This window comes from Doryrhamphus excisus, chromosome 3 (assembly GCF_030265055.1).
Source record: "Doryrhamphus excisus isolate RoL2022-K1 chromosome 3, RoL_Dexc_1.0, whole genome shotgun sequence".
Classification (NCBI taxonomy): domain Eukaryota; kingdom Metazoa; phylum Chordata; class Actinopteri; order Syngnathiformes; family Syngnathidae; genus Doryrhamphus; species Doryrhamphus excisus.
Window position 1 is genome coordinate 4,384,157 of NC_080468.1, and position 16,446 is coordinate 4,400,602.

Consider the following 16,446-nt stretch of genomic DNA (forward strand, 5'->3'; position numbering starts at 1 on the left):
TGCCACAAATCTTGCTGTCTGTTTCATTTCCAAGGTTATTATACTTTTATTATACTGGATTTGCACATTTAATATGTGCAATTTCATTGTTTTGATACCTACAGAATCAGCATGACCCATTCTTAACAAGTATGTAATTAAATCACAAGACTGTACCTAATTGATGAAAACAATAAATAGTTTTGTTTTTTTCCTGTATGAAGCCTCACTTTTTGTACTGGATCACTACTACTCCTTGATCTTTCAAATGTGAGCAACACAGTTTTAACTGTAGCTGGATTTACTGTATGTCCAGGATGTTGAAAAAATAAGGACACATGTTAATCCACTGATTCTCAAACGGAAGTATGAATACCACTAGTGGTACATATAGGAAGAATACTAGCTGGGACTAGCAGAATTTTTTTGCATTTTTTATAAAAGCAAATTCCCATCACATCAGCAATACATAATTGTTCAGCGTTTTTTGATTTAAAGAAGCTCTTGAGGACGTTGTGAAAAAGCTGCTGGCTGTTACAAATGATGAACGCACCCGGATACAATTGGTCGGTTTTGTGACAGATGTTATATAAGCAGCCAATCAGATGAAACCTCGATTACATCCTCGCCAATCAGCTGCCGTTTCTTCACTCAGCGAAAACACTGAATGGGCGTTTAGAGGGTGGGGTGACTCAGCCGGAAAAGAGGTTTTTCTTTTTTTTCTATCTACACGTCGTTACCTGGAGTTCACTGGTGAGTGCAAGCTGTTTCGCTTAGTATTTTTTTTTCATCCAAAAGAGAAACGTGATGAGGAAATGGACACGTTGCGGCGTATTCCCGTGTGTGTTAGCTGCTTTAGCCTTGATGGTTATTAGCTAGTGTTAATTCGTGCATACGTCTGCTGTCATATTTCTATCAAAGTGTGTAGTGGAGCAAAAAAGAACCTGTTATCGTTAAGCTAGCTGTTGGTTACCTTAGCATTACGCATCTTTAGCACTGGGTGTGGTGTGTAGTTTGGAGAAACGCTCATGGATTTGCTTTGTTTGGTTGTAGTTCAGCAGCGAAGTGAGTTAGCTCTCGTGCTATTGCTACAGCTGCCTTAAAAACTACAGGAAGTGCAACTCACTATCGTGTTTCGGGGCAATCTATTTTTGAGCAGTATGGGGGGCAGGTGACTAATAACATTTTCCATTTATGTTTGTCACGTATAACGTTTTTTGTGAATTAAAGTGAAAACATGTCAGCTATATATTAAATCCAATTTAATATATTAACATTATTATTATATTAACATCTCACTGTCCATACCAGAAACGCAATAGGTTCCTGTTTTGTGGATTAAAGTGAAAGCATGCCATCAATATTTGTTAACATTAATCATAGACCAATTAATTAATTAATATCAGTGAACTCCCTCTGACGGCTCTTATTTTGTTGAGGCCTGAGCTCTGTGATTGTGCACACCGACTGTCACTATGCTATTATTTATATGTATGTATGTATATATGTATATGTATATGTGTATATATATATATATGTATGTATATGTGTGTGTGTGTGTATATATATATGTGTATATATATGTGTGTATATATATATATATATATATATATATATATATATATATATTACATTTATTAATAATAATACAATTTAAAAAGTCCATCCACTGTGACCCGTGATATACATGAATACATACAAATACAATAATAATCTACAGTGATATTTTAATGCAAACAACCATAAGACGAGTACAATAATGAATTAAAAGTGAAAGGTGAATTAAGTATTCACCCAAAACATATCTTGCTAGCAAAATTATTTTGTCCATATTTTTTCATTGGCAAAAAAAACCCCATACAATTATTTAGGGTACCAACAAAATAGACCTTATAATTTATCAACTCTCACCATGGATATGATGATTCATATAACCCTGCTATTCCACAAGTCACTCTCCTATGTGGCACCATAGCTGGCTACTGTATCTAGCACCACAAACCAAATAATGCTGCTGTTGTAGCAAGACTATCCCATTTTATATCCACTTCTTTTGCTTAATGAGTTAATGCTACTTCTATAAACCTGTCTCTTATTCCACCCTGATTTTATTTGACAGGACACAGGAGGAGGACAAAGTGCAGCAAAGTGGAGATGGAACCGCAACTGACCAGGTACTATAGATATAAAATGGATACAAATGAAAAAATATGTTTTTGCATGAGAGCCAGAGCTCCTGCTGGTGCCCCTATACAGTACAGTCATCCCTCGCCATGAATATTTAAGCAATTGTTTTTGCCTAAATTAAGCATTTTCAAGCATAAAAATGTCACAATTTACTAAAAGTGAGCAATTAAGATTGTGAATGGAGTCTTCTACTTTGGTCACAAGGTGTATTGTTAAGTGAGACAAGGACGAGACTTGATCGCAGGAACAACAGCCTTTTCTTGCAGATTTAAATGATCTCACAGCAGGCACAATAATAAAAACGCTGAGCCCCTCTGCTGATCAGCTCAAATGTGCCTCAAAAAAGCTCTGAAAAGCTTTAGATTGGTGCGGAATTTGGGGCCAAACACTTGGCACTTTTAATGCAGGAGGAATTTTTGTTCTGTGTGGGTCTGTGTCAGACTCAGGAGGATGTGACGTGTGAGCATTTGCGCTTCAGAAGGCACCCAGCAGAGGTGGATAAACCTTCTTTTCATTCAGGTTTTCGGTTAATAATGTGAGAAGACTAGAAATAAGTTAATTGTGAAATACAAAAGGTGAGTTGTGGGTGCCAGCGGTATTGGTATTGGCAGCATAAAATCCTGATCGGAAAATCCCTAATCATAATAATAATGATAATAATTGTAATAATAATGCGGGCTGCTGTTGTGGCTGTAATTCTTCTACAACTCTGAATCCCTAACGTCACTTCCTGTCCACACATCTGGAACACATTTACTGTGACATACATGTCGAGAGAGCTCTAATAATGTTAAAAAAACACATTTAGAAGATTGTAAAGTAATTTTCTATGGCATAACTGTCATTATTCCATTTATAAAGAATAAATCCTACTTTGCAGAAAGTCACTTATCACTGTCAGGTCTGAAACCAATTCACTGTGATGAACGAGGGATTACTGTACCTGCTTTTACCATTGAAAATGTGTCAACAGTGATTAGAGTGGTGAATGGTGGTGAATAGGTACTATACATTGGAAAAAGGAAAATAATGCTGACTGAGCTGGAGTCTCCAAGAATGGATGGCATGATGGTGGTCGGAATTCTGTTTTTTGCAACTTTAGAGGTGTGTCCAGAAATTACATTTATGGTGCGCTCTATGGGTTGTGCTCCAAATGCTCTGGAAGGCATGTGAGCATGTACTGCAGACATTGTCTAGGTTTTATAATTACTCGACAAATGCTCAATGACGTATGGACAATTAAACCAATACACGCAGCTTAGTGATTTACTGTTTTTCTTAATTTTATTTTTTTCTTGTATTGGCTTTTTTGTATTCCTGTATGTTGTCTGTCGTGAGAACAGAACTCATTCGTATCCCAAGGACCACCTGTAGTGCAAAATAACTAAACATAAGGAAGAACTGCTATTGGCTCTAATTGGACTTTTGACCCAAAAAGCATTCCTATGTCTAATAGCATACTTCCTGACAGCATTGTAACATTTAGAAAATAAACACACAAGAGAACTGGAAAATATCAATCTTTTCGCGCTGGTATCGATACGATACTACCCTTAGTAGTATCTATACTATGGCTATTCCGATCGACCTTTTCCTTCATTCTATGCTGATTTCCTCAATCAAAACAGTGCTCCATTTTGTTTATTTGAATCCACGCCTATAATTGAATCATCTAAACCCAACACATGACACCAGTGAATGGATTGTACTTTGGCGAAGTCGCAAATTAGCATTGATCTTGCAAGCTAATGCTGCGTTTTAAGCACTCAGGAGCGTAGTAATAAACGCATTTTGGATGGAGTGCCTTCGTCACATGACCCGGTCTGCAAGCTACGTCATCGGGGCAGATTTGTGTGGAGAATAAGCAGCAGCAGACAAGCTAGAAGGAAAAGAATCCTTCCGAGTGGTGCGGCTCTTTTTTCTTTGAGGCCCTCTCTTCCTCCTTTCTCGCATTTGCGTGTCTTTTCCAAGAGTGAGGAACAGGGCGTCTGTTCGAACACATCCGAGACGCAAATGCCCGGTCCCACCCAAGCCCTTTCCCCAAATGGAGAGAATAACAACGACATCGTCCCGGACAATGGCACTAACATCATTCCTTTCAGGAAGAATACAGTGCGAGGCGAGCGAGCCTTCAGGTAGATATCATCGCTTTTAGGTGGCGGAATAGGGGCCGCTTGCTGCTCGTCGTGTGCGCCTGTCATGTTCGGCCTCTGCGCGGCTAGCTAGCATCCACGACCACCAGGCTACCATTATGTGATTGCATGGACGTTATAGCGTCGTCATGGCTGCGGAATGACACCGTCACGTTTAAACCACGCAGCTTGTCAAATGACAATACAATGGTCCTTATGACGAGCTTCTCATCATAACTCCCACAAATACCCAGTCGTTTATTGTTGATTTGTTTGATATCGTTAGGGTAAGGTCTGATTTTGCTGTCCTCCGGACACACGTACACGTCCACACGTCCAACCGGGCCGCGGTGATCTCCGCCCGGCTAATAAAGGATGCTAGCACCGCTCTCCTTGATACATCCGCTTTGTTGATAGGAGAGACGCTGTCCCACTTTTATTATTGATGCTTCTGCAGTCTACATGTGATGGACTTTTTAATAGTGAAATAAGTCGTTGAAAGGCGTATTATAATGAATGCATCTTAATGGAAACTGACGACATTAGGCTCAATTCTAAATCCTGTATTCATTGTGGATAAACAGATAGATCCATGTCTTATTGTACTGTATAGATGTTTGTAAACATAATCATTAGAACCGAGCGTTATTATGTATGGAAAGGAAGAATAAAAATATATGTTGTGGCCGGTCAGTGTTGTTTACAAGCTGAGCATGAATGCCTTATCATGAACATATTGATTGATGCAAATGGTGAACAGTATTGTATATTTTGCTGAATTTGATTGCTATGAATTGTCAGAAATTGTGCAAGCGGTGTCAGCACCATATTAGATAAGTCCTGCAGAAGAACAGGCTGTCTTCCCTTGTTGGTCAATGCTGTGGATTGTTTTATCATTAGTGAAATGGAGTAGTGTTGCTGTTTTGCAGTGCTAAAGATTGAACCTAGTTTGTGTGGCTTGCTAAAGATTGAACAATGTTTCCACCCTAGTTTGTGTGTCAACCTTAAGGTTTTGTCCCAATGACTAGACTATAGAGGGTCAGATTAAGAGGATGCATTTTGATTACCTAGTCTTTTTACACTGATGTAAATAAAGACATGTTTTGATCAAGGAAATTGTAGTGACTATGTAATTAATTTCTTATTGGTTATTGATTTCAGGCAAGTAATAAGGTATCACTGAATCCCCTCTGGATTTTGTGGAACTACGAATTGCATTATGTGATGTATTCCAATATAACTTGTATGTATGTTCGGATCAAATGAAACCATTACCATGACATCACGCCGTGGGCCACATGCGTTCTAGTGATGCTGGTGCTTCATGCGGCAAATAAGGTTTAATGTGTTGGTCAATGTTTTTTTCCCCATCATCGTGGAATGTTTGTTTATAAGTCAATTGAGGGGACGTTACAACAGGCTGTTTGCAGTACGGCACCAAAAAGGCATTTGAATTTGCTCAGCCCAACCCGCCTAAGCACAGTACGAGTAATTTTGTCCATTGGAGCATTATTTTTCATTGGTTATCTGAGCTATTCTTTGATGTTATTGGATTTATCAGTATTGCGTCATATATCGTCATATTGGCCTGATAATGTTTTCTAGAAATAATGGAGATGGGAATAATGTCTTCTGGGCTAAAACTGTCACCATCATAAGACATTTATTAACTGGACAGACCATGTTTCAAATTGCATTCACGTCACAATTTTAACAAGTTTAAAAAAATGAGCATTATTAAAATATAAATCAAGATTTGCTGACGTCTTGTGTAAGATCACACATCATATTTAAGTACATTTTCTCCCAAATTTGCAATTGGGATGTTACATTGAAGTCTTGCAGGCTTTTATTGAAGTCTTATAGGCTCAAATGTTGTTTTTGTGTTGCAGTTGGGGGATGGCGGTCAACGTGTACTCTACCTCAATAACCCAGGAGACTATGAGCAGGCATGACATCACTGCCTGGGTCAACGACATCCTCTGCCTAAACTACACGAAAGTGGAGCAGCTCTCCTCAGGTGAGAAACCTTCACCCCATCAACAACTTCATCTTGCATAAACACTCACCAAGCACTCACCAAGGGGATCCTGTGGGTGGTTAAAAACCTTGGCCAGGCTATAAATACACCTGTGGCGTGCCATGGCCTCCCGGTGAGACCAAAGTAATCCAATTTGAAGTCACCCTGCCAACATGTTAAGATGTAGGCTAACTCCTACATCTTCATTACTTTGTTTGTGTTCTCTACTTGCTTGTTTGTGACTGTGTGTGGCTGCATTCCAGTTTCTCACAATCAAAGCTAGGTGGTGTTCTCTTGTGTTGTTTTCATCAACGATGAGGGTGCCGTAATTATTTCGTTGTCAAACCTTTTTTTTCCATGACAAAAACGAGACAGTGACGAGCTAATCATAACACTGACTAAAACGTTACGAATCGTGTGTGAATTTTCATTGACAAGACTGGATGGAAAATGTTATGTAATACTTCAGTCAAAAGCTAAAACAGAGTAATGCATCGTAGCTTAGTATGCAGCACACTTCCTGCTCAACATGCCGGTGGCAGTTGACTGTGGGCAACGGGAGCATTTTGAATGGGCCATTATGGCTCATCTCAATTTTGCCAGAAAACATATTGATAATTCCAATGAGCTTTGGGTAAATACTCAGTGGTCTGACAAGACACCTCTGAATGTGTGAAGAAAAACAAAATGAAGACTTTGAAGTGGCCTAGTCAAAGTCCTGACCTGAATCCTATTGAGATGCTGTGGCATGACCTTAAAAAAGTGGTTCATGCTTAAACCCTTGTGATAAATTTTATAGTAAGCCTAAAGCTTTCCATGCAAGTCCTGCTGCAAACTTTGTTAAACTTCAGGCTAAAGTTAGCTTTGTTGTGCTAACGTCAATTCATTAGTTTACTGTTACATGACTGTAGAACATGCAGGGATTTTTGGTTGGACAGCAAGGGTAATGTTGAAACATGCATGTAGAGGAAAATATAGCATTTCCTGACCTGTTGCTGCTCCGTATCCGTTTTAATGAACATTACACTTGCCTTCTATAATGTTAGCATCATGTTTAGCGATATGTTATATAGTTTATGTACTTTGTTATCATATGTAGCTGTGGTCCCCCAGTTACGTCATGTAGCCCCAAACATGACCTGTGGGGCGGGGGTGGAGAAAATTAATCAGACCGTTTGGGTCAATAGAAATGGTGCAGAATCTGTAAGATACAGAAAGCTTTCTGTTTTTTTTTCTGTCTTTCAATTTTTTCAACATGCTAGACGAGTTATTATATCAAAATGATGTGCTGAAACACACGATGATGCTGAAATACATGATGATTGTATTATGTTTTTTAAGATATGCTATACCTACATGTTATTTTGTTTTCACCAGTAGACGTTTAGAAGACTAAAATGAGACTAAAATGTTCTTAGTTTTGATTGACTAAAACTTTTTTTTTTTTTTTAGATTACGTCAAATAAAACAGGGGTAAAACTGTCACATAGAGACTAAAACCTGACTAGAACAAGAAGCATCGTCATCCGAAATGGCTGCCAAAAACAACACTGCATCAAAAGCACAATTAAAAGAACAAAGTTTTATTTTGTAGGAAACACAGTCTCCAATCTGGCCCTGGAGTACTTGGGGTGGAGATTTAGCGTCACTGTTGCTGATGTAACATGTGCATTTTCTTTTCCTGCAATTATATTTTCAGGAGCAGCCTATTGCCAGTTCATGGATCTTCTCTTTCCTGGCTGCATCAGTCTTAAGAAGGTCAAGTTTCAAGCTAAACTGGAGCACGAGTACATTCATAATTTCAAAGTGTTGCAAGCGGCCTTCAAAAGAATCAAAGTGGACAAGGTGTGTTTGAAAATTCTTACTTTCAAACACTTCAGTATAATTGAAATACTTTGAATTGTCCTTCTCAGATCATCCCTGTGGAGAAACTGGTAAAAGGCCGATTTCAAGACAATCTGGATTTCATCCAGTGGTTCAAGAAATTTTTTGATGCCAATTACGACGGCAAAGAGTACGACCCGGTGGAAGCCAGACAGGGTCAAGATGCTATCCCCCCTCCTGACCCCGGCGAGCAGATCTTCAATTTGCCCAAAAAGTCCCACCATGCCGCCAGCTCCCCCACCGCAGGCACGCTCCACTATAAACGTGCTTCATTTCTCAATACGTGAAACTTAAAAAAAACAAACAACCTTTTCCTACTTACAGGAGCATCAAGGTCGAGCTCGACAACCCCAAAGTGTGCGACACCAACTTCCAGACCATCCTCAGCCAAAAAACTCCTTGCGGCATCCACTCCTGCAAAAGGAGAGAAAGAATTGGAGGTGCAGGTCACGCAACTTACTGACCAGGTAAGCCTCACATCTTCATATCTCAACTGCCATCATGTACTGTATGTACAGTATGCACTCAACTAGCTACGGCTCTACTTTCCATTGACATCTTTCCATTAGTTTAGTGGTTCTCAATTATTTGATATGAGATACTAATGACAACCAGTAATAATAAAGCACTGTATGATTTGCTGGCACCAACATTGTTTTGTTGATAATAAGACAGGAAAACTTCAGCATGGGACTGCTTTTATCTGATTATGTTATCAATATATATTTATATTTTTGATTTTTTTTTGTTAGGTGAACACATTAAAAGTGGCACTGGAAGGAGTGGAGAAGGAGCGGGACTACTACTTCAGCAAACTGCGAGAGGTGGAGCTCCTGTGTCAGGAGCAGGGTGAGGAAAATGCCCTTTTTGTGGAACGGCTAATGGAAGTGCTCTACGCTTCAGACGATCAGGTCAGTCCAAGTGTTTCATTGTAAAATTCTTTCTTGTCCATGCCCGGGAGCATTCTGTTAAAATTTCTTTTTGAAGGAGAGAGCTGAGGACCTGGCTGAAGGAGATGGACCAGATTTGGACCAGGAAGGTCAAGAGGAGGGGCCAGATGATCAGCAGCAGGAGGAGGAACAGGACGAATACTGATTTCCCCCGTCATCGGTTACACTCTTATTTAATAATATGTGAGAACTCTTCAAAGGATTTTTCTCCCATGGTTGAATTTTTCGTTCTCTCAGAGACTAAGCATATAGAAACGAGCTGCCGAAAAAGAATCACCTTTTCTTTTTGTACTCTTTTGTATCCCTCCACTCACCATTCAATGTGTTTGTGACTTTTTTTCTGGTCACAACCTCCGACAGCATACAAACTCAGACCATCACAAAGACTGTCAGTGCAAACCTTCTGCTAGATGTGACGACATGCTGAAGTTCTAGACCGGTGCAAGTGTTAGCTTCCCCGCTTCCGTCCCTTTTTCATATTATTTTTGTTTGTTATTTTTTATACTGCATATCCCTCATGTTAATCACAAGACCGCAATAAGAAAAGGCCCTGAGTGGGCTCGCCGTAGCTCTCATCGAACCTCCTTTTCTACGTGTTGCACTGACATTTTGAGTGTATTGGACAATCTGTCCAGAGACCCTCACCATATTTATTATCATTATTGAGCCTTAGGAATAGATTCTCCATTGCGTCCTTATGAAGACAATGCAGACATTTTAATTGTGAATCAATTGTAGTACAATGACATTGTATCGCTGTTTAATTGCTCACAACTAGTAAGTGTTTGAGGATACGTCACATCAACCACAACGGTTTCATTATGAATATGCCATGACCATTAAGAAGGATGATGCAATCTTTACTTTTCGGAAGTCTTAGCAATGCAACATTTTAAGTTCAGCAGGAGCTTGTGTTCTGTTTTGATTTTTAGTGGTTAGTTTCTGGTGTTAACGAGTCGGTTCACTGAGCATTTTGTCATGCTATATTCCACTAAGTACTTAGTATAGCCTTTCTTAATATTGCATTTTACTAATAAGACAACAGGGCAGTGCACCGTCATGCTTGTAGTCATATATTGTGCAAATGAAAAGGAATGTACAACATGTGCTGTCAATAATTAATGAATGGTAAATATTCTTTTTTTATTGTTATTTTCAACTCGTTATCCATTCCCCATGTTGCATGTCTGCATTTTATTTGTGAATAACTTGACCTTTTTACATATTTAATAAGAAAAACAAGTATGTCACGTGAGCTTTTTGTATGTTTTAACCTGCTATTTGAAAGTTGTTGAGATTCGGATGGATTTGCTGTAATAAATGATGTTTGAGTCCAATGTTGTCACATATAAATTAAAAACACAGCACCACATAATGCAGACAATAGAAATAACAAAGGTGCATTTTTAACGTAAATACTAACACACTAACGCGGAGTATTTATTATTTTGTAAACATTCTTGTAGTGTTGCAACGTAGCTAGTACTGTACTGCACGGGCGGGTAGTCAGTCCAAGCGTGTGAATAAATCAAGCGCATGTCATTAGCTATTTCTGCGAAGTATTTCCACCACTTAGCATGGGTCCCAAACATCAGGCAATACTGTCAAACGTCTGCTTGATTCCATGCACTTCAATTATATCATGCCGTGTGAAAATGCAGCCACAGTAGGCTCCCGTCTTGGCCAAAACGTTACATCCCCAGCATGTCTTCCCGAAAGGTAAGAAAACTGCTTGCTAGTGTTGCTAGATAGCTAGCTTTTCCTCATAATGCTAACATGGCAAGTTAGCTTCTCTGCTTCTACATAGTTCAGTTAAAGTTTAGACTTTTAACAAAGACACATGCAATGTCCCTTCTTTGTGTATGTTTTTCTGCAGCGCAAAAAGTACTCCAAAGATTTAAAATGCGTCTTATTTCCGGATAATATTGAAAGTGGTGCCAGAGCAGTCAGAAAACCATCGGCACTTTCGTCATCATCCTCCGCCAGGAGCTGGGAAAGATGTGGAGACAGTTTTTTGGACTCTCCACTTACAAACGTGAAAAACACACCATAATATACTTATTATCGTTTTTTAGTTATGCAAATGTTCATTATTCTACTTTTGGTACCTGTAGGATGAGACGACATCTGGAAGAAAACTGTCTGCAGTGCGAAAGTTAGCACATCCGCCACTTTTAGGTAAATAGCACCTTAGACATAGACGCCTCATCGACCGCTGAGCCGTACGCCAACGTCGCCGCCATATTGGATGTGTCAAGGCTGCCCTGTAAATGAATTCGTGTAAATACTTTCATACTTACTTTCATAAAGCGCATTTCTACATGAAATTTAAGTTAATAGACACGTTTATGTGTGCGTTTATACATTCACATCAGTGCCAATACACTTGGGAAATAGTTAGGCACCAAAAACAATGTATTTGATCCTCTCAAATATTTGGTGCCCAACTGTTTACCAAGTATATTAGTGCATGTGTGAACTATAAACGAGATGCATTGACTTAAATTTCTTTGTAGAAAGGCAATTTATGAAAGTGAGTACATTTACTTGTACACATTCAATGTGGCGGCGATGTTTAAGTATAGCAGCAGTGGACAAACCCACTTGATTGGCGTCTATCTATGTCTATGTATGAATAACACCCCTTCCAAAATTCAAGCTCCAATTCAGCAGCACTTTAAAAGAAGCATATGGTAATATTTATGTGATTTACTATGGTGTAGGACTGGACTGCCATCATCAGGATGGCATATATACCAGTCGTTAAATGAGGAGCTCAATCATTATGATCTTTGTAAAAGCAGATTTGTAGATACAGCTCTCTAATCCTTCCAACGTGCCTGTATCCCATTATTAAGTCTTTCTTTCGTCTACTGCAGAGCACTGTAATGAGGATCCGGTACACATTGCATGGAGCTCCAGCGAGAGTGAACAATCTGACAATGACGACCCCCGGCAGCAGCATGACAAGCCTCCGAGTGCAAGGAGACCCTCGACTCCTTTTCAGTCGTACACCCAAGCACTGCACATGCTCAGCACTGATGAAGGTAAACTGGGTTGGTGAAATATTTCAATTCACATTACACAATGTACCACCTCAAAAATATTTGCAGGAACCACCATTTTTTTGTACTTGTACTCTGAGTTAATTGGCTTGAGATGTATGAGGCGAATTAAATATTGATTAAAATTCAGTGAAATAAAATAAAATCTGAGCTTTTTTTAACAGTGGTAAATTTTACCTGTATTACCTGTACACATATTTGTAAATTATTACTGACTCCGGAAGAATTATTGTTTTCTTTGGAGAAAAAATGCCCTATTTTTAAGCAGAATACAGAATCACAAATTTACGGGGATCAGCTATGATGTTATACTTTTTTCAAACTAAACAAAACAGCAAAAAACTCTGACATGAGCAGCACCAAATGGAATCCACAGACCAGTGGCACTCACACCACAGTTTTTTTTAATCTAAACTTAAGCTCACAAACAAAAAGGGATCACTGAATATATGTGCTTTTGTTTTCTTAAACTATTATTACCTTTTAAAAAAACTTCCATCTGCGCTGTAGATGACCCGCCTGTCATAGAGACAGAGAGCGACCAAGATGGGGAGGACTTTGAAAAAGACAGTGGGCAACAAATCTCTGACTGCGAGTCGACATCATTCGCAGAAGAAGCTGAAAGCCATCAGATTAAGCCTACAGACGTACGTATACAGCATCCATTTGTACATGCAACAATGCATGTAATATGTCACTGCTATGCTCATCCAGTAGATGGGGCTATCTACCTTCTTAAGTGCTGACTTACCGCACTGTTATAGTGACACAATCATGTACCATCGTAAGATAAGTCAATTTCTTACAGAAAATATAAAAAATTGAAGAGATGCACACTGCACTCTTTAGGTCTCTTTGGAAAAGTTTTGCCCTTTTAAATTTCAAATAAGGTAATTAAAAATACAATTGAATAAGTATGATTCACAAAGCCAGTAAAGTAAACCAGTCCATCAATCCATCCATTTTCTATACCGTTTATCCTCACTAGGGTCGCGGGTATGCTGGAGCCTATCTCAGCTGTCTTCGGGCAAGCAGCGGGATACACGCTGGACTGGTGGCCAGCCAATCACAGGGCACATATTGACAAACAACCATTCACACTCACATTCATACCTATGGACAATTTGGAGTTGCCAATTAACCTAAGATGTTTTTGGAATGTGGGAGAAAACCGAGTGTGCACATAAAAATAAGATAGAGCCCATGCCTAAAGGCAATCTGAAAATCAGCGGGGAGCCCTAAAGGGAGATGTGCACAAGAGCTGCCCCTGTAATGTGACAGATCAGGACTGCTTTATCCAGAAATAGTATGCAAACACAGCAGTACATGAAAAGTCGAACACACACACAACTTACTTCTCAAACTATTTTGAAGTGATTGATTAATTACACAGGTCTTTTCCTTTTTTCTGTGCCTTGGTTGTGCATTTTCTTCTCCTGCATGAAATGCTAATGAGGAAAAGTGAGATGCTAACCATAGATCCAGAAAAGGAACGTTGTGGCTCCTAATGTTAGTATTTTAATTAAAAAAATATTTTTTTATAGCTAATGGGCCATTTTGTCTGTTTTTACACTAAAACTGCTATTTTAACAGAGGTGTGTTCACTCTCTTAGATCTACTGTATATGTCAATGGAGTTGGGCCTCTAAGCCCTGGAGGCCTGGATTGTTTTCAGGTGCAGTGTTTGTAAAAGGATGGGCAAGCATGGGGAGAATGTCAAGGAGTGCCGTGGTGCACAAACTCATGGCCACAAACGGCATTTTGCAGCCGCAGGTAATTGATCAGACAAAATGGGACAAATCAGTGAGGTGGTGTGGGTGCTGTCAACCTTTTTGAGCCCACAAACCAAATTTGGTGAGGAGGGCACAGAGAGCAATGTGCTATTTATTTATTATGTATTGTATAAAAAACAAAGAAGCACAAATCAATTTAGAAACCAAAAATTAATACAGGGGAATTATTTTAAAACAGGTGTTTTTGGAAGCACAAATAAAAGGAAATACAGCTGGAATATATGCAGAAATATGCAAAATTTAAAAAGTGCTGGTCACAGGGAACATTTAGACAAACAACCTTTCACACTCACATTCATACCTATGGACAAATTGGAGTCTCCAACATGCATATTTTTTGGAAAGTGAGAAGAAACCCAAGTACCCGGAGCAAACTCCACACAGAGATTCAAACCCAGATCTTCCCGATCCCCTGACTGTGTGTCCAACATGATAGTGGCAACTATTTTGGAAATTCCCAACTTTCTGGATGAGCACACTAAGCACGTTATGGGAAATGCACTTCTTTTTTAGTAAACATTAAACAAATATTCTGCAATCTGTTTTACATGTGCCATTACAGAACAACACGTTTGTTAGTTTGTTTATAGTTTTTGGTTCAATCTGTGGAAAGAAACTCAACAGTTAAAAACAGCATGCTTAGTTCATGCATGAAAAGGTATGAAACAGTTAAATAAAGAATGTCTGTTTGTCCTGTATTATATTTTGTCATTGTAGTTTTCTTGAAGGTAACGTTAAAATATCAACCCATTATCTGTGTAACATTAAAAGGACTACAGCATTATTAAAACTAATTGTCAATATTAAAGGCAATTGGACAATGTTAGGACCGAAGTAAAGGGTTTTGTGAGGAAGTTCTTGGAGGCTACATGTCAAAAGGAAACGCGTCAACAGATTAGCATCCCTGCCGCAGACCCCCTGCTACTTCCTCTTGTCACACTTTATTTTGCTGCTATCAGCTCTCTGTGGGTCATATGAAATTGAAGATGGTCTATCTGAAGGCATGTGGTCCCAGATGTACTAGAGAGAAGAATTTCTTAAAATAAATTGCAAAAGCCATGTGAATGTGAGTGTGAAGGGTTGTTTGTCTATATGTGCCTTGTGATTGGCTGGCGACCAGTCCAGGGTGTACCCTGCCTCTCGCCCGAAGACAGCTGGGATAGGCTCCAGCACCCCCGCGACCCTTATGAGGAAAATTCGGTAGACAATGAATGAATGAATGAATGAATGTTAAACTGGAGCATAGGAAGTGCAATGAAAAGCTATTTAGATTGTGGATTTGAATGTGGGGAGAGAGTCATGCTTAGATGATCTGGTATGGAATGGATTATTTGCAAATATTTACATTTCTTATACTGCATGCTTTTCATTGCGATTCTGACTTGGTTGCAATTCATGTGTTCCAAAGGGACAGAATAATGCAGCTGCTTAGTTCATATAGTTCCAGCTCTTACTGGAAAGCCTGCTTGGACACTGCCAATCGTAATTTAAACTGGATCTAACGGGATGCAGACGGACAGGTCCTGATCCAAAGTTTCTTATTCCAGATAAATGCGTGGCTGACTCACTAGATTAAAGCCTGCCAAAATGCTGTGTTATTGTACTTGCACTGAAAGTGGATAGGAGGAGCTGTGAGGGCGGTGTTGCATTTCAAGGACCGCTTCCCAGATGAGGCTTGCTGGCTCGGTCCAAGCTCCTAAAACGGGCCACTCTTAAGATTCACCAGCTCTTGCCCACACGAGGGCATAGCTGGACTTGGGCCACGACGTCAGAGCAAAGACTATAAACATCTTTTTACTACTGTTTGTTCAGGAAGAGCTCCGTGGTGTACTCTGAATGCTTTCAGCGCTGGGTTAACAAACATTTTTGATCAAGGGCCAGGGACATAGTGTTCCTCTCTCTCTCTCTCTCTCTCACCCTCTCTCTCTTTGTGGTTGGCTTCAGTGTGACGTCACCTGGCGCTGGGCCTAGCAGGGTCAAGTTGACTCAATAAGTGAGCATGTTGGCTGAGAGAGCTTGGTATGCTGGTCTTGTCTACACATGACAGGAACTCGGGTTTCATGTGGATTTTTCCATGAGATCTGATTGCATCAGTTGCAGTCAATCGTGACACAGCAAAACAACAAAAAAAAAGAAAGAAAAAAAGGCTTGGGAATTGTTCACCTCGCCATGACCTGACCAATGCGTATTTTGCATGATTCAATTAAAAATATAATGACTGGACACTATTGTACTTATGACTGGGGGTTTTGAAAATGTTAAAACATTTGAAACAAGTCCATTATTAATAATTGGGGAAATTAATGCACAATTGCTAATAAAGGGAAATAGTGTTCAAAGTAATTGAGTGGCAGAAAAAAAACATTGTTTACTAGATAAAAACTTTACCTTTTAACCAACATTAATGTTTATTATTATTATTATTATTATTATTATT

The 16,446-nt window shown here is 39.3% G+C and overlaps 2 protein-coding genes across 3 annotated transcripts in view; both read left to right on the forward strand.

The window, feature by feature from the left end:
• Positions 1-619: 619 nt before the first annotated feature.
• mapre2 (microtubule-associated protein, RP/EB family, member 2) lies at positions 620-10,140 on the forward strand. Of its 2 annotated transcripts, XM_058067372.1 has the most exons (8): positions 620-732; positions 2,099-2,153; positions 6,191-6,318; positions 8,018-8,163; positions 8,232-8,448; positions 8,527-8,669; positions 8,955-9,113; positions 9,190-10,140. In XM_058067372.1, the coding sequence occupies exons 2-8, from the start codon at positions 2,134-2,136 to the stop codon at positions 9,295-9,297; spliced, it is 921 nt and encodes a 306-aa protein (XP_057923355.1). In that variant the 5' UTR covers positions 620-732; positions 2,099-2,133; the 3' UTR covers positions 9,298-10,140. The 2 variants fall into 2 exon arrangements, with proteins under 2 accessions (XP_057923355.1, XP_057923356.1); XM_058067373.1 differs by lacking the exons at positions 620-732; positions 2,099-2,153 and adding an exon at positions 3,995-4,301.
• Positions 10,141-10,644: 504 nt separating this feature from the next.
• The window catches only part of spidr (scaffold protein involved in DNA repair), a 36,173-nt gene continuing 30,371 nt past the window's right edge, over positions 10,645-16,446 (forward strand). Inside the window, exons 1-5 of the mRNA XM_058067371.1 lie at positions 10,645-10,871; positions 11,029-11,187; positions 11,267-11,330; positions 12,032-12,199; positions 12,728-12,864. Coding sequence (XP_057923354.1) covers positions 10,857-10,871; positions 11,029-11,187; positions 11,267-11,330; positions 12,032-12,199; positions 12,728-12,864 — 543 coding nt within the window. The 5' untranslated portion in view covers positions 10,645-10,856. The remainder of the gene's footprint in view (positions 10,872-11,028; positions 11,188-11,266; positions 11,331-12,031; positions 12,200-12,727; positions 12,865-16,446) is intronic.

What these genes read in the sequence shown, in the direction of transcription:
- mapre2 (XM_058067373.1), top strand. Translation starts at nt 4,180, where the DNA reads ATGCCCGGTCCCACCCAAGCCCTTTCCCCAAATGGAGAGAATAACAAC. An exon ending in AGTGGAGCAGCTCTCCTCAG is followed by an intron (nt 6,319 to 8,017) that starts GTGAGAAACCTT and finishes TTATATTTTCAG; the next exon opens with GAGCAGCCTATTGCCAGTTC. An exon ending in CGCCAGCTCCCCCACCGCAG is followed by an intron (nt 8,449 to 8,526) that starts GCACGCTCCACT and finishes TCCTACTTACAG; the next exon opens with GAGCATCAAGGTCGAGCTCG.